This window comes from Hyperolius riggenbachi, chromosome 4 (assembly GCF_040937935.1).
Source record: "Hyperolius riggenbachi isolate aHypRig1 chromosome 4, aHypRig1.pri, whole genome shotgun sequence".
Taxonomy (NCBI): Eukaryota; Metazoa; Chordata; class Amphibia; order Anura; family Hyperoliidae; genus Hyperolius; species Hyperolius riggenbachi.
Window position 1 is genome coordinate 438710576 of NC_090649.1, and position 18430 is coordinate 438729005.

Genomic DNA, 18430 nt, shown 5'->3' on the forward strand with positions numbered 1-18430 from the left:
CCATCAACTAACCAATCTTTGCTTCCTATCTATCACGACCACCAAGAAAATATAAAATTTTCGTTCGACGAAAATTCATTCGGGCGACATTTTTTCACTCATTCATAATCGATTGTGTCCACCAATGGAGATTATTTACAACCAATCCGATTAGAATTTCTGATCACTCTAACGATTTTTCGCTAGAAATTGGACCATTAGTGGCCAGCTTAAGAGCAGCTGGAGAGTCGTGGCAGCTGAAGAAGGTGAGATTTGAATGCACGGGCACATTACCCTCGTTAGCAGTAACCCCGTGTCAGGCTTGGGACAGAAATCTGCAGCTCAGAGAGGTAACCCCAAGCTGGATCCAGGGGAGGGGCGGTATGACTGTTTCCTGCTTTTAGGGTCTAAAAGCTTGTGAAAAAAATTGCACTGCTTGTAAAACCTAAAATCCGGAAATAATCAAATGGCTAGAGAGGTTAAAATTTGGGGGGGGAGGGGGGCAGCCAGGTGGCAGATGCTTTGTCACGAAGCTGATTCCCAAGAGATTTCATGCTGAATTTGATCTGGAATTGGCCTGCAGTGTATGGTCAGCCAATAAATATCTCTCTTCTCACATTCGATCACAGAGAGATCTGTCCATACATCGTTAGATGTTTGGGCACCTTAAGAGATGGAGCAGTGATCAAACCTGACAAGTGGCTTAAACCAATCTATGCAGGAAGTGTTATCTTTGTTATGAATACATTTCTCTTATACAATTTACTTGTAAAAAGTTGAAAACAAATCATCAATATGCCACAGACACAATAAAAGTAAGACTTATTGGGTTCTGTCATCAAATTGTTATTACTGGCAGATGTAACAGAAAGTACCAATTGCATTCCATAATGTTAATAAAAAGGACATTTATCTATCAGGAGGCTGATGAGAGTCTGTAACATAAATAATAAAACCATGCTTTGCTTCTAGTCATCAAACTGTACAATGACAGGATCGTGGCCGGTCTTTTTCAGGAAAGTCAGGAATTCTTCTGGAGTGATGCCCATAGTGGCTGCGTTGGTCATGGGGTGGAAATAAACTCTGTCATGACCTCCTTTTAAAAACTTGGAATCCAGAACAAACTTCACGTCTCCGGTGACATCACAGAAGAGGGCGAGCGGGGTGGCGCAGCCCTGACCGACTTTCAGCTTCTCAACCATGGCCGCTTCATCTGCAAAGCGAAGGTTCCCGCTGCCGACACTCAGCTTCTTGGCCAGATCATTGAGGTTGACTTGCCGATCGTGGAGAACTGTGACCAGCCAGAGCCCTTTCTTCTTCTTATCTCTTAAGAACAGATTTTTACTGTGTGCCCCCTTCAAGTGCTGCACGTGGGGCATCATTTCCTCCACTGTGAACACCTGCAAGACACAAGTCTCTTACTACTCACCAGCAAATGCATACATCCAAAAAGGGCAATGCGGTAATTTGAACACTGGAGATAGCTGCCAGTAGAATATCAGTAAAATTACTGATACTCTTACATTGGCCAATAGGTAATACAACAGCAGTAGTAATATTTACCGATACTTTACTATCCATAACTCTAGTCTCACTTGAACCAGGGAGAGACTAGAGTTAGAGATAGTAAAGTATTGGTGTATATTTAGGCCAGGGGCGGTTGAGGATTAGACATCAATAGAGGGAGCTATTGATGCCTATCCCTAACTGCCCCCAGGCCTAAATATTTGCCACAACACTATCCATTAAATAAAATTGCATACCAGGACTTTTGCCTGCCTCTGCTTGTGCAGCTTTACTTAAAGAGAAACTCCAACCAAGAATTGAACTTTATCCCAATCAGTAGCTGATACCCCCTTTTACATGAGAAATAGAATGATTTTCACAAACAGACCATCAGGGGGCGCTGTGTGACTGATTTTGTGCTGAAACCACTCCCACTAGAGGCTCTGAATACCACGGTACTCCTGGCAAACTGCCACAATGTAACAATGTTCACAGACAGGAAATGGCTGTTTAGAGCTGTCTAACAGCCAGAACAGCTAGAAACAGCTACATAACATGCCCACAGTAACAATGTCACCATGTAATACATGTCAGAATGTGAATCTGGGAGAGGAAAGATTTTACAATGAGCAAACACTGACTAAATCATTTATACATAATTATGGTAAAAATGAAGCACTTTTTTTATTACATTATTTTCACTGGAGTTCCTCTTTAAAAAGTATTCGGTTGGTTGTGTGGATTGTGTTTCTAGCTGGGTCCCATATTTATTACACATTACAGTAAAATTGCCATGAGCAGGGAGCAGCTGTTGGTCTATGAGGCTTTCTGTTGTGTCTCCTCAACTAGACTAGCGCCCACTTTTTTTCCTTAGGCCTCGTTCACATTAGAAACGTTTCTGTGCACTTTTCAGAGCGCATTGCCCTGTGCGTTCTGCAAGGTGTCATTAAATGTGCCTTGTTCACATCTATGCGCAGAGCTGCGTTACAAAAATGTAGTGTTGGATGCATTTCTGTGCGTTGAGCTCTAAAAAGCACATCAATGCAAGTGAATGGGTGCACTTTTGAAGCACATACAAGCCCATGCGGTTTTTTTTTACCCCTATTTGAAAAAAAATATATATTTACATATGAAAACAAAGCTTTATTGCCAAGTGCTACAATAAGCAATAAATGCTTAAAAAAGTGCACATCAACGGACTGAAAGGCACACTAAAGCACGCACAAACGTTTTGATACTATTTCAGCGCACCCAATGTGAACTAGACCTTACAGGTACACTTTAGCGCACACCTAAAGTAAGCATTACTATTTATTTCTCTTTAAACAATGCACATTGCCTGGCTGCCCTGCTGATCCTCTGCCTTTTATACGTTAGCCATAGACCCTGAAAAAAAAGTATGCAGATGTTTCTGACTGGAGTCTACTGGATTAGGCGCATGCTTGTTTCACATGTGTGAGTCAGACACTACTGCAGGCAAAGAGATCAGTGGGACTACTAGACAACTGGTATAGTTTAAAGCCAATGGGTACTGATTTAAAAATAAAAAAAAGTCAGATACTCACCTAAGGAGAGGGAAGGCTCGGTCCTAATGAGACTCTCCTCTCCCGGTGCCCGGTCCTGCGCAGGATCCCCCGTAGCAGTATTCGACCAGTTCGGTCAAATACTGCCACTTCCGCCGCCGAAGGGAGGTTTCGGAAGTCTTCGGGAGCACTCGGGCTCCCGAAGACGGGCCGCTCCATACTACGCATGCGTGAGCGCCCTCTATGACGCACTCGCGCGTGCGTAGTATGGAGCGGCCCGTCTTCGGGAGCCCTAGTGCTCCCAAAGTCCCCCGCGGCGGGGGATTTGAACGGAGGATCCTGAGGGCACTGGGAGAGGAGAGGGAAGGCTCATTAGGAAAGAACCTTCCCTCTCCTTAGGTGAGTATCTGACTTTTTATTTTTAAATCGGTAACCATTCACTTTAAAGGGAATCTGTAACAAAAAGAAGAGCCCCTAGAGCAGGAATGTCAAACCGGTCCTTCGAGGGCCGAGGGCATCACACATTTTTGACACAGCTCAAATTAATTGATGGGTCTGGATGAGGAAAGGTGTGGCCATCAGGTAGAACACATTCTTCTCTTTCTCAGTACAGCCTAAAAAGTGGCATGGATCTGGCCCTCCAGGCCTGAAGTTCAACACCTGTGCCCTAGAGGGTACATACCTCGGGAGAAGGAAGCCTGTGGATCCTAATGAGGCTTTCCCATCCTCCTCAGCCTCATAAATCCAGCACTGGCAATCCCCGAACAATCCGCCAAGTACATGCTGGCGCTACAGCAGTAGTAGCTTTCCAATGGGCTCTAGCGGAAATTGCCAGTCCCAATCGGGTCCGCACTACTTCCCACATGCAAGTCACCTGAATAGTAGAACGGACCCGATTTGGCTTGGCTATTTCTGCCAGAGCCGCTACTGCAAAGGAGCGCACATGGTAAATATTGACATGTGCTTTTTCAGGGGCTGCCAGTGCTGGATCACCAAGGCCAGAAGGACGGGGAAGCCTCATTAGTATCCAGAGACTTAACCCTCCTGAGGTAAGTACCCCCCAGGGGAAGTTTTCTTTATTACAGATTCCTGTAATAACAATAGGTACAGAGTACTCAGCAAGCTACTGGCGAACCAGAACTCCTAGTGTGAGGGGCTACAATGGTCCTAAAAGCCCTCTTACTAAAATGCTATGGAAAACAAAAGTTTGCTTTCTTCAAACAGAAAGTATTTGCGATAATTCTTGAATTACCACAAATACTTTCTGTTTTAAAGGACGACTGTAAAGGGGGGGGGGGGGAGGCAGAGTTGAACTTATCTGTGGCTTCTAATGGTCCCCCACAGGCGTCCTGTGCCCCCGCAGTCACTCAACGATGCTCCAATCTCCGCCTCCGGTTCACTTCTGGAATTTCCGACTTTAAAATCGGAAAACCACTGCGCCTGCATGGCCACACCCTCGTTCCCGCTGACGTCACCAGGAGTGTACTGTGCAGGCACAGTGCGGTCTGCTCCTGCGCAGTAAGCTCCTGGTGACATCAGTGGCAGTGAGGATGCGGCTGCGCTGGCGCAGTGGTTTTCCAACATTAAAGGAGTTCTGTGGGGGGTTGCGGAGGAGAAAAACCTTGGGCGTCTATCAGCCCCGTGCAGCGGTAATGTCCCACGCCGTCCTCCTCCCATCTGCCGTTCTCCGCCGCCGGCCCCGGTCTAAGCAGCATGGGATCCAACTGCGGCAGCGCTACAGTGGCCGCGCACCCGCTCGCTTCCGCCTGCGTCATCGGAAGCTTATTGCGCAAGCGCAGTACAAGAAACCGTTGTACTGTGCCTGCGCAGTAAGCCTCAGATGACGCGAGCGGAGGCGCGGTAGCGTGCAGTATTCGTCTGTGTGTCAGACGAATAATAGCCCGGTGCCGGCTGCGGGGAACGGCGGATGGGAGCAGGACGGCGTGGGACATTACCGCTGCAGGGGGCTGATAGAAGCCCCAGGTCAGTGGCAGTTTTTCTTCTCAGAAACCCCCACAGAACCCCTTTAAAGTCAGAAATTGCAAAAGTGAACCGGCGGCAGGGACGGGAGCATCGGTGAGTGGCTGCATGAGCGCAGGACGTCTGCGGGGAACCATTAGAAGCCCCAGGTAAGTTCAACTCTTTTTTCCCCCTACAGTCATCCTTTAAAGAGACACTGAAGCGGAAAAAAATTATGATATTATGATTTGTATGTGTAGTACAGCTAAGAAATAAAACAGATCAGATACATCAGTGTAATTGTTTCCAGTACAGGAAGAATTAAGAAACTCCAGTTGTTATCTCTATACAAAAAAGCCATTAAGCTCTACGACTTTCAAAGTCGTGGAGAGGGCTGTTTTCTGACTTTTATTATCTCAACTGTTAGTTAACTATTTACTTTTTCTCTGCCAGAGGAGAGGTCATTAGTTCACAGACTGCTCTGAAAGAATCATTTTGAATGCTGAGTGTTGTGTAATCTGCACATATTATAGAGTGATGCAATGTTAGAAAAAACACTATATACCTGAAAATAAAAATATGAGAATATTTTCTTTGCTGCTAATCTTCTAGTAATTATTCATAGTACACAACCAATTCATTATATCATATTTTTTTTCGCTTCAGTGTCTCTTTAAGAAAGTAATTTTTTGTTTTCTGTAATAACTATGAAATAAACGTGTAGTCCAACAAATTAGCCTGCAAAGGTGCTCAGTCCAATTGCTAATAAAATGTGGTCCCTATTTTTACATATATATTTTATGACATAAATATGGCAGGCAGCCTCCACTAACTTCAAGAGAACCCGAGGTGGCCTTGTATTACGTAAGTGGGGCACAGAGGCTGGTTGGGCACACTAACACCAGCCTCTGTTGCCCCATCGTGTGTGTCAAAGACCCCCCTGCTCGCCGCTATACCCCCGCAGAGCTGGCGCAATGTTTACTCTAGCGCTGTCTGTCAGCGCCGCTCCGCCACCCCCTCCGCATCGCCGCTACCCGCCCTCGTCCCTTCCCTCCCGCTGATTGGAGGGAAGGGACGAGGGCGGGTAGCGGCGATGCGGAGGAGGCGTGGGAGCGGCACTGACAGACAGCGATAGAGTAAACATTGTGCTGGCGACGCGCTGCGTGTCGCCAGCTCTGCGGGGGTATAGCGGCGAGCAGGGGGGTCTTTGACACACACCATGGGGCAACAGAGGCTGGTGTTAGTGTGCCCAACCAGCCTCTGTGCCCCACTTACGTAATACAAGGCCACCTCGGGTTCTCTTTCAGGTGAGCTATAATTCCGAAGTGTTATGGCTCCCTCTGGTGGTCAGTGGATTAGGCACAACGTGGCACATTCAGCAGCCCATGCTTGTGCCGCACAGGGCTCTCTAGGCTTTTGGCGGGGGTGACACCCATGACAGCTCACCCACCTCAGGGTGCTCTACACACACAGGCTGGATGCCCAGCTCGTGCAGGTACTGCTGCAGCTCTTCCCGGAGACTGTTGGACATGCTGCCACTCTGCTGCTCTATTCCTCTTTCCCTCTCCTGGGCGTGGCTCCGATGCAATCACACTTTTTCCCTGAACGAACTTTATTGTACACAAACAAATATTAACACTGAAAGTGCTTTGTGCTGACAAATGATCTGACATTGGCACCATTCATTCAAAGCAGGAGGAGGACTAAATAAAAACCTGAATAGATAAATCTGCTCACAGCATTTATCAGGATTCTAGAAGTTGGGCATCTTGCTCCACGTTCCACCAGTGTTGCTCCAATTTACCTGCATTGATGTTGACACTGTCCCCCTCTGTAATGCTTCTAAGCTATGGTAGGTACGCCACTGGCCATACATCAGGTAATTTGGGGGCCGATTGACCATCTGATTTGATATTATATAAGCGGATGCAAATTGGTACCGCCACAAGCATGCCCGATTGACATTTTGACCAATTTTGGCCCGAGATTGGTCGAATGTATCAATCGGACGTGCTAGGAAATATTGGGCTAACGTGGTCAATTGGGTGCCGTGTGATATTGAGTCGAGCGAGGAACACGGTGGAACTCTCCAATGTAAATGCACCCCCGCCTGTAAATTAGAATACTTTACCTGTCTACTGTCACCTGCTGCAGAGCCCAGACATCTTTCACATTACTGCCACACGTGAAGACTACCGGCATATAGCGCATGGGCACATAACGCTATAACACCCGTAGTCACGTGTGGCTCCAATGTGGACCTAAAGTTAACATTCAGTGAACAGGTGAAGTATCAATGCACAGGCATGAAGGGGGGGGGGGGCACATAAAACATTTGGGGGTTAGTCATAAGGCCAATTCCGGAAAGATTTCATACTGATATATGTATGGGCAGCCAACAAATCTCTGATCAGACTCAATTAGAGAGAGATCTGTCTCTTGGTCGAATCTGTTCATACATCAATTAACTCCTTAGTGAAATGGTGCCCTTTGATTTGCCAAATGATCTTTGCCCAAATCAAACATGGCCGCACAGCTGCCTGGCACAGCCGCCATTTTCCTGAAGCCCCAAGCTATTCAGATCATTATTCAAATAAAGCGGGTGTTTTCTTGTCTCATACCAGCTACCGTTTTGGGAATTATGTGGCATTCTTTCCAGCTCCGTCAGCCGTAGCTGTGCGGCGCTGTGACCTGCAGACATGCTTCTGTGCAGAGCTGCTCTGCCTCTAGTGCGCGACGCTGGCTGCCCAATGAATGCCCTACTCTGGCGTGACGTAGGAGGGGCAGCGTAACGTGACTGGGGAAGAGGTCAGCATGTTCTGTAGGAAGCTATAGGAAGGTAAAGTAAGGGTACTGTACTGGGATGCCGGGCGGTCCTTATTCTGCAGTGTTTTAAGAAAACATAGGGTGGCTTGAAGGGGACACAGAAATATTACTCTGCTGTGACATTTATGGTGTATTTATAGTTTTTAATGTAGGTAGGTAGGGTTGTTTGTTTTTTGCTGACTGATAATGCTGACTTCTACAACTATTTACAGAGTACTGCGCACCATTCATGTCATTAAAGGGCCCGTTCCACTACAGTGAATCTGCATGCGTACGGCGCAGGTGCAGAACTACTGCGCCTGCGCAGTACACTCTGGACAACGTTGACTTGATTGACAGCAGCGCAGGCGCAGTAGAGCGCGACTATCGGCGGGGACCCCTGACCAGCGGCTGAGAGTGGAGCTGTGGCGTGAGACGTCGGCTACAAGGGGCTGGAGGATGGGGTTTTTTTATTTACTCAGTCAGACATTCCCTTTAAAGGATACCAGCAGTGGCATAGCTAAAGAGTTATGGGCCCTAGTGCAAGTTTTACATGGGGCCCCCCAAGCACTCTATATATAACAATTGATACGACGCACCAAAACCTGCCAAGGATTTCCACAGTGTGAAAGAAGGGGATGGGAAACAGTTTGTTAATGATTACTACTATATAAAGAATCTATAGAAGTGATAATTACCAGCACAGGACCAATAAAGAACTAAAATTGTACTTGAGGGAGGCCCAAGGGCCCCGATGCGGTCGCTACCTCTGCACCCCCTATTGCTACGCCACTGGATACCAGAGCCGAAAACAATAGGAGAAATGGGGGGAGCAGGCATGTATAGGGAGCCTTCCTTATGCCCACAGCTCCCCGTATATACTGTAGAGCTCACCTGTAGTAAGAGTCATGTGGAGGCTGACATATTTATTTCCTTTTAAAAAAATACAAAATTGCCTGGTTGTCCTGCTGATCCTTTGCCTCCAAGGCTCGGTTCCCACTTGTGCCAGATCTCATGCAGCAGTGTAATTTCTGCTCTGATGGTCCGCTTAGGGTTGCCACCTCATCCCTTTAGATACTGGCACTATGAATTATACATGTCTTGTGGCTAGTTAGATGCAGTTTAGGCACGGATTTTGTGTGAGTAGCCCCAGAACCTGTATAATTCATATGAGGTGACAACCCTGGGTCCACTGTGGTCTGGGTGGAGCCTGGGACAGATGTATTACCTCCATAGGCTATACGGGGAAGGTACCTGCTGTTCCAGGTATTATCGCAGACTTCACAGAAGTGTGGCACTGCAACTTCAATTGATCCAATGGATCCATTGCAGACTGACAAGTGGGAATGGCTCTTATTTATAAAATAGCAGCTGTTCACTGTCAGTTTTGCGACGAGCGGAGAACAGGCAAACAAAATGTGAGTTCTCAGCTAAGTGGAAACGCAGCATAATACTTTTAGCCATAGACCTTGAACAAGCATGCAGGTGACGGAGTCGTGCTTTTCAGTGCAGGTAGATTTGGGCGCAGCTGGCGCCACCATAGACTGTAATAGGAATTACATCTATAGTGGCGCTCAGTGAGTAACTTCGGCTCCGTCTTCTGAGCTAAGTTGCTTTTAAAACACAATAATTCCCCACTATGCATGGCGGCCTGGAGGGGGAATAGTAACTAACACGGCCCGGACTTGTGCAGCATCAGGATCAGCCATATATCGGCTGTATCCTGCACCCAAGTCTACTGACGCCGATTTCAAATGTATGCGCAAGATGAGGTGTTTCTGACTGAAGTATGACTGGAATAGCTGCATGCTTGATTCAAGTGTGTGATTCAGCCACTACTGCAGCCAAATAGATTAGCGGGACAGCCAGGCAACATGTATTGTTTAAAAGGAAATAAATATGACAGCCTCCATATCCCTCTCGCTTCAGTTGTTTTTTTAAAGGGAACCTAAACTGGGAAGGATATGGATTTTTCCTTTTAAAATAATGCCAGTTGCCTGACTCTCCTGCTGATCCTGTGTCTCATATCTTTAGCTACAGCCCCTGAACAAGCATGCAGATCAGGTGCTTGACTGAAGTCAGACTGGATTAGCTGCATGCTTGTTTCAGGTGTGTGATTCAGCCACTACCGCAGCCAAAGAGATCAGCAGGACTGCCAGGCACCTGGTATTGTTTAAAAGGAAACATCCATATCCCTCTCAGTTAAGGTTTCTTTTAAAGGGAACCTGAAGTGAAAGGAATACCGAGGCTGCTACTCCCATTCCTTCTTAAAGAATGCTAGTTGCCTGACCTCTGTGCTGATTCCCTGCCTCTAATACTTCCAAGCCACTGGCCCATGATGAGCATGCAGATCAGACGCTTTGCCCTTAGTCTGACTGGCTATGGTAGAAAGAGAGGTGATGGTGGCAGTCTGATTCCATGGGCTGCATGCTTATTGCAAGCGTGTGACTCAAAAATGACTAAAGCCAAACACTCAGCAAGACAGCCAGGCAGCAAGCATTGTTTATAAGGGAATCTGAAGGGTGAGGCATATGATGGCTGCCACATTTGTTTCCTTTTAAATAATACTGGTTGGCTGGCAGACCTGCTTATTTCTTTGGCTGCAGTAGTGTCTGAATCACACACCTGAAACAAGCATGAGGCTAATCTTGTCAGACTTCAGTCGGAGTACATGATCTGCATGCTTGTTCAGGGTCTACGGATAAAGGTATTAGAGTCAGATGACCAGCAGGACAGCTAGGCAATTTTCATTGTATAAAAGGGAATAACTATGCCATTCTCCATGTTATTCTCATTTCAGAAGTGCTGTAAGCACCCCCTTCCTGGCTATTGAGTACAGGGAGCCTTTTGCTATGTGCAAAGCCAATCAGTCTCCACCATCATGTTACTAGAAGTCTTCTTTCTTGCAAACAAACCGAAAGGTTGTACAGGTAAATCAACAGCCAATCTTGGTCTGTAAGGACTGGACCTATGCGTACAGGGTTGTGATTTTCATGTGCCACATATACATAAAAGTAATAACTTTTACTTGTCAATACTGTAGTAAGGATATGTAAACTAGTACAGAAAAAACCTTTTGAAGTGGAACTGAAGTCTTGCACAGGACTGAAGAAATACATAGAGAAAGGCACTTTGTATGTATTTTGAGACTTTAGCCTGGTTAAATCCCCCCAGTTTGTGTCTAATCACTAGTTGTAATCTGATCTCTCCCCTGTGTCACATGACTGCCTATGGCAGATAAGCCCATTTGAAAGCACAGGATGTAAACAATGTCTGCTTCCATGAATCAGGAAGTAGACACAATGCAGATTTATTTTAAGATTTGTATCAGCTGTAACAAAGACTTTTTTTTGTTTTAACCACTTTACCCCCAGCGGTACGAATTTCTCCGTCCCTTTTTCCATCCTTTAACCCCCAGGGACGGAGAAATCCGTACCTTAAGCGCTCCCGCCGCTCGTGCGCGCGCACCCGCCGTTCGTGCACGCCGTCGCCCGGAGATCAATGAACGGGAAAATCCATTCCCGTTCGTTGATCTAAGCCCCCGCAATGATCCGCTGCTTCTATTAGAAACAGCGCGATCATTGTGATTCTCCCAGCCTCCTACTGCTTCCTGTAAGCGTCCTTCCGGACACTTACAGGTCGCATGTAAACAGACTCACTGTGGCCATCTTGTGGCCAAATAGTAAACTACACCCTAAAGTATTTCACACATACAAATACATTGTATTACACAATAAATTAACTCATTACCTCCCACACTCCCCAATTTTTTTTTTTTTTGTTATTTAAAAAAAATAAACAAAATAGTTACCTTAGGGACTGAACTTTTTAAATATTTATGTCAAGACGGTATAACACTGTTACTTTATAAACTACGGGCTTGTAATTAGGGATGGACGCAAAACTGAAAAAAATGCACCTTTATTTCCAAATAAAATATTGGCGCCAAACATTGTGATAGGGACATAATTTAAACGGTTTTATAACCGAGACAAATGGGCAAATACATTTCATGGGTTTTAATTACAGTAGCATGCATTATTTAAAAACTATAATGGCCGAAAACTGAAAAATAATATTTTTTCCCACATTTTTTCCTATTTTCCCATTAAAACACATTAAGAAAATAATTCTTGGCATAATGTCTCACCTAAAGAAAGCCTAATTGATGGCGAAAAAAACAAGATATAGTTCATTTCATTGCGATAAGTAATAATAAAGTTATAGATGAATGGATGGAGCGCTGAAAGGTGAAAATTGCTCTGGTGTTCAAGGGGTAAAACCCCTCAGTGGTGAAGTGGTTAAGGTTATTATGCTGTTGCTTATCTTTTAGAGCAGAGAGGAAGTTCTGAGTTCAGGCCCACTTTAAGGCCTGGAGCACACCAAAACCCGCTAGCAGATCCGCAAAATGCTAGCAGATTTTTAAACGCTTTTTTTTATTTTTATGAGGCGTTTTGCGGATTGCTGCTGCGGATTTCAGTGTAGTACATTTCATATATTGTTACAGTAAAAATGTTACTGAACAGCTTCTGTAACAAAACCGCCTGGCAAACCGCTCTGATCTGCCGTTTTTCAGAGCGGTTTGCGTTTTTCCTATACTTAACATTGAGGCAGAAACGCCTCCGCAATCCAAAAAAAAGCCTCACCCCGGGAGGATTCGTTTCCGCAAAACGCCTCCCGCTCTGGTGTGACCCACCCCATTGAGATACATTGACCAAGCATATCCGCGGCTGCAGAAACGCTCAAAAAGCCGCTCGGTGTGCCCCAGCCCTAACAGCAGGTCCCCATATATAGATATAGTGGTTTGCAGTGAAAGTCGGCCCCAGTCTGACTGGCAGGAGTCTTTACACACACACACACACACACACACACACACACACACACACACACACACACACACACACACACACACACACACACACACACACACACACACACACACACACACACACACACACACACACACACACACACACACACACACACACACACACACACACACACACACACACACACACACACACACACACACACACACACACACACACACACACACACACACACACACACACCCCTATATTAATTGGTGGGGTGTAGCTCTCCCAACCAGTGGGCTTGTCGCTCACAGTTTTAAATTTCACACACACCTGTGGGGAGGGTTTTGCTGATAGAGACGCCACAATACGTGGTTAGTCACTATGTGTGTGACCCAGTTGTCGTCGCCACATCAAGGTCCTAAGTGCGTGTTTTTGGGGATCACAAAAAACTCCTGCCAGTCAGATTGGGGCTGACGTTCACCACACACCACTCTGTATCTATATATGGGGACCTGGTGTTAAAGGTTTTTATGGTACTTGCGTATATATATTTTTACTATTGACAAATAAAGTTATTACTTTTATTTATATGTGGCATATAAAAAACACATATCTGTACGAATAGGTCCAGTCCTTATGGACCAAGAGTGGCAAGTCTTTTGTGCTTGAAGAATGTGGTCATCATGCTTCTAGCTGTCACTCCCTGTGTCATTTGAAAACTTCTTCGGTGCTGATGCAAGCGTTGCTGCATCTAGTATCCATCCTCAGCCATGTCCAGCATTCCACTCATGCTAACCAATCAGATTGAAGGGATCAAACCAAAATTCAAATCGATTTCATTAATCTTACCAGATTGGTTTGGAGATTTTTGTCCATTAGTGGTCCCAAACGATCATTTACGATCGTTCATGACCGATCAGCAAACTGTATCATTAGTGACTACCTTTAGCTGGAAGTGCTAAGTCGTACATTCAATCTGCTGTAATCTAGGGCCGTGAAAGTTAAAGCAAGGCATTTGGTCGTCATACATGTGCAGGATGATCACACCAATAGGGATAGCAATGCTTAGGAGAACTCATGGAGAAGCATGTGATCAGTTTGATCAGCTGATAGATTTGTAAGGCTCTGATTTGCTATGACGACTTCCTAGTTTAAAGAAACTCAGAGATGAGTCAAGTGGCGTTTTTTTATTTTTTTTTTCATTTTTTTTTACTTACCCGGGCTTCCTCCAGCCCCATAAGCATGGATGTGTTCCTCGCCGTCCTCATGGAATCCTCTGTTCAGCCGCAATCAACCCCCGGTATGCTCCTCAGTCAGGCACAGCCTGACAGAGTGACGTCAGGAGAAGATTGTGGCTTAAAGGGAACCAGAGACGGAGAAAAACAAAAAATAGGAAAGGCTACTATACATGCCTGGGGCTTCTTCCAGCCCCAAAAGCCTGGATCGCTCCCAAGCGCCGTCCTCCGCTTCCTCTATCGCCGGTACCGGGTCCCGTCACTTCCGTCGGACGCGACCAATTTTCCGCATCACAGGGGGCTCCCTCCATATCCGTATGCATGCGCCTGCGTAGTATGGAGGCGAATGCATAAGGCTATGGAGGGAGCCCCTGTGATGCGGTAAATTGGCCACGTCCGCCGGCTGTGACGCAATGCGCTTGCCTCGACTGGCCGGGAGTACGGGACCCGCTAGCGGCAGACAGAGGAAGCGGAGGACGGCGGCGTGGGAGCGATCCAGGCTTATGGGGCTGGAGGAAGCCCCAGGTATGTATAACATTTTTATCTTGAACGTCTCTGGTTCTCTTTAAGGGTGGCACTTAGGAAGACGGCGAAGGGACACATCCATGCTTATGGGCCTGGAAGAAGCCCCGGGTATGTAAAAAAGGGTCACTTGACTCATCTCTGAGTCTCTTTAACGCATGACCAGCAAATCAAATCTATCAGCTGATCAAACTGATCGCATGCTTCATCCCTACTCACAACATTGCAGCATGGTACCTGAGGATACTAACATTTACCCAGGGGCGTAGCAATAGGGGGTGCAGAGGTTGCGGCCGCATTGGGGCCCTTGGGCCAGAGTTGCCCCGAAGGGACCTCCCTCAACTTCAGTATTAGCTCTCTATTGGTCCAGTGCTCATAATAATCACTTCTATAGATACTTTGAATAGTGGTAATCATTTACAAGCTATTCCCCATTCCCTTCTTGCACCTCTGCCACTGTTGTTGCCATTGGCAGGTTTTGGTGCACCATATCAATTGTTATGTATAGAGTTCTTGGAGGCCTTGTAAAACTTGCATCGGGGCCCACAGCTCCTTAGCTGCGCCACTGCATTTACCTTTCTGCATTTTGCTAGTAACTTGCTCATGCAATAAGCTTGGACTGCTGGGGTATTCTGCATGTGTCTGTTGGCCATACGTTTTACAGGTGAATTTTCAATAATAAATGTGGAAGGAAAGCACACTGCAGTTAACCAAAGGATGGTTCTTGGGGAGGTTAACATGTTGTGTTTTGAGGCCACTATATACTAAAAGACTTTTAGATCAGATACAAACCTCATATCTAATGGAAATAAATGGAGAATTAAAACTGACTACACACCTTTAGATTGCCACCTGATGCAATCTATGGGCTGTTGACGTACTACTTCTCCTGTCCCACCACCAATTAACCCAGATCCTCTGTCCTGTCTGATCGATAATTCCAAACAATTTTTGGTCCAAAAAAACGACCTTTGATTGGACATTTTGGGTAAATCTATTCCCAGCACATTTGTTCAGGGAAGCATACAAGAAAATCAGTGTCAGTATTGCCACCTTTAGGCTCTATGGATCGATGTTTGATCAATTAATGTATTGAACATGAAAATAAACCTGAACTCTTGCGCAGGACAAAAGGGAAACATAGAGAAATGCACCCTGTATGTATTTAGAGAGTTTAGCCTGTCTAATTCGCCCTTATCTTTGACTAATTACCACTGTAATTTGATCTCTCAGCTGTGTCAGCTCATGAATCTCCTCTGCCATGGCAGAGCTGCTATTTTGTAAACACAGGATGTTAACACTATGTCTGCTTCCATGAAAGCAAGAAGCAGACACACTGCAGATTTATGGCGGGATTTGTATCAAATGTAGCAATTTTTTTTTCTTTAAGGCTACTTTCACACCAAGACGTTGCTATTTAGGGGACGTTAAGGTCGCATAACGTGCCCCTAACGCAACGCATGGTGGTGTTGATGTTGGACGTCAGATTGAGCCGCGTTATGCAGCTCTCAAAGCAGCAGCTCCAGGTTAGTGATGGGAAGTCCGGATTTTTTTAAGGATTCGGATCATTCGAATTGGATCATTGAAAAGATCTGGATCTTTGAACCGAATCATTTGAATCATTTTACTAGGGAAGCAGACTGGGGGTGAAATGACTAGCAGGACAGGACTTTCCCTGCACTGTACATTCTGTATGTTACTGTATCTTTCAGACAGACATCCACTGTGAACCGAATCTTTCATTGTGATGATCCGGAGGATTCGACTCACAAAAAAGATCCGGATCAAATGAACTATTCGTTCATGATCCGGACAACACTATGAGTCCCACCACGAGTCACCACAGTGCAGTGAATATTAATTAGCCATGTGGCTAGTCACTGAGCATGTGCAAACAAACTAACGCAGCTCTATAGGGGTATAACGTACAGCATGCTGCACTTTCATTTAACGTGCAGCGTTATACCCTAACGCAACGTGTGCACTGTGAACAGCACATTGATTTTACAGTGCTGTGAGTTAGGCTGTGTTACTGGCTGCTGTAACGTGGGACTTTAACGTCCCACTGTGAAACCAGCCTAAAGGTTATTATGCTGTTGCAGATCTGTTAGAGCAGAGAGGAAGTTCTGAGTTCAGGTCCGTTTTAAAGGGGAAAGTCTGTTTTGTTTTGTTTTTTCAGATTGGTGCAGTGGTGTTGTGGACCAGAGCAGTGTGAGCGATTGACATTCCTCATAGCTTTGCAACATCAATTTAACAGATCAGTTAAAAAAAAAGTTGTCTTGATACTTAAACCAGCAAGGCAAGTTAGCAATATAATCAGTGCTGTGTCTCTAATAATGGTCTGTAGCAGTGAATTCTCTGTTTCCCATATGTAGTGATATCTACCTTGTGGACAGTCATGTAGCCTGAATGACATTTTTATCCCCAGAGATTAGTAGAAGTTATGATGGGTACATGTAGCTGCAGAGAAAAGAGCAGAGTCTGTTGGAAGCAGCTCTACGGAATTGAGCAGCAGTTTTCTGAGCATGCATTGGACACAGTTCACACCTCCTCTGCATGAAACCTTACATCAGTAGAGAGAGCTCCCCTGACTTTTCTTTACTGATTTTTCTGTTCAGCTGACATGTATTACTGACATGTATACTTCCTTTTCCTCTGCTTTTTACATCATTCCAATTTTCAGTATTGTGTTGACTTCGTGTGTGCATTGCTTTGTGTTTCTCGCAGGGAAATGAACCGGAATATCTTGCTGCAGATAGAGCGGGCGGTCCAGTTTCACAAGGCATGTCGGCAGTTACATATCCTGTGTCTGAGAAACAGCAGCAGACAGCTGAGTCCTCCACAGTTCCTCTCTCCACCCAGGTGCCCCGTCCAGCATGGTCCTCCGCCAGGAATCCTCTCAAACACAGCTTTTCTACAGTATCGCTGCTTATCTGCCAAATCGGTAAAGACATCTTTTCCCTAATGTACAGTGGTGGGCAGAGCCTTACACGTGTGGAATATGCAAGGCCTACAGGGAGAAGCAATAGGCGGATTCTCCCCTGTGAATGGAAATCCACACTCCAGCCATTGGTTCATTGTTTTAGTTTAAAACTGCCCTATGGCCTCCTCAAGGTTAGGCATCAGCAGAGGGAGGTCTTCGGGTTAGGCATAGGTAGAGGGAGGTCTTAGGGTTAGTCATAGGTAGAGGGAGGTCTTAAGGTTAGGCATTGGCAGAGGGAGGTCTTAGCGTTAGGCGTCGGTAGAGGGAATTCTTAGGGATTGGCATTGGTAGAGGGAGTTCTCAGGGTTAGGCGTCAGTAGAGGGAGTTCTTAGTGTGTGGCATCAGTAGAGGGAGGTATTAGGGTTAGGCATTGGTAGATGAGGGTCTTAGGGTTAGGCATCGGTAGAGAAAGTTCTTAGGGTTAGGCATCGGTATAGGGAGGTCTTAGGGTTAGGCATCGGTAGAGGGAGGTTTTAGGGTTAGGCGTCGGTAGAGGGAGTTCTTTGGGATTGGCATTGGTAGAAGGAGTTCTTAGGGATTGGCATTGGTAGAGGGAGTTCTTAGGGTTAGGCATCGGTAGAGGGAGTGTCAGGAATATAGCAGCTAGTTATGATGTTAAGGATAATACAGGAACATATTTTTCATTTTTATGTCTGCGGTGTACTACTGTATCATATGTGATTGCCTGCTAGCCAGTCATGGACACTATTAATGTGTGTGTGTGTGTGTGTGTGTGTGTGTGTGTGTGTCAATAGACCTAAATTTGCATTGAATTCCTCTGGAAGCAGGGAGCTTGTACATTAGCATACAGTTCCTCTGGACAGCCAGGAACAGGTAATTAGGTAAGGATTCCATTTTGTCTGGCATCCTGCAAAGGTGGTGCCTTGCTTTGATCTTTGTATTAATGTAAACAGCTGCCTGTTGGTCAAAACACTATCAGACTAAGTGAGTCTGCCAAGTTAAAAGTGGACAGGAATGTTTGAAATTTACATGACAGCCTACTGGAAATGGGTGAAGGGTTGAAGTCCTTTTGATACAATTTTTACCTGTGTAAATTGGGTTAATGGAAGTGTTCTGAAATCTCTGAAAAGATCAAACAC

At 45.7% G+C, this 18430-nt stretch overlaps 2 protein-coding genes across 3 annotated transcripts in view; one reads left to right on the forward strand and one right to left on the reverse strand.

The window, feature by feature from the left end:
* Positions 1–801: 801 nt before the first annotated feature.
* LOC137504307 (prolyl-tRNA synthetase associated domain-containing protein 1-like) lies at positions 802–6542 on the reverse strand. The gene is made up of 2 exons (XM_068232548.1): positions 6418–6542; positions 802–1379 (listed from the first exon to the last, which is right to left on the reverse strand). Exons 1-2 carry the CDS (start codon positions 6496–6498, stop codon positions 948–950), a joined length of 513 nt encoding a protein of 170 aa, XP_068088649.1. The 5' UTR covers positions 6499–6542; the 3' UTR covers positions 802–947.
* Positions 6543–7705: 1163 nt separating this feature from the next.
* MTIF2 (mitochondrial translational initiation factor 2) overlaps positions 7706–18430 on the forward strand; it is an 85180-nt gene continuing 74455 nt past the window's right edge. The window contains exons 1-3 of one of the 2 annotated variants that reach the window (XM_068232547.1): positions 7774–7806; positions 10573–10702; positions 17074–17290. In XM_068232547.1, coding sequence (XP_068088648.1) covers positions 17078–17290 — 213 coding nt within the window. In that variant the 5' untranslated portion in view covers positions 7774–7806; positions 10573–10702; positions 17074–17077. Of the gene's footprint in view, positions 7807–10572; positions 10703–17073; positions 17291–18430 lie in introns of both variants that reach the window. The other variant, XM_068232546.1, reaches the window with a different exon arrangement.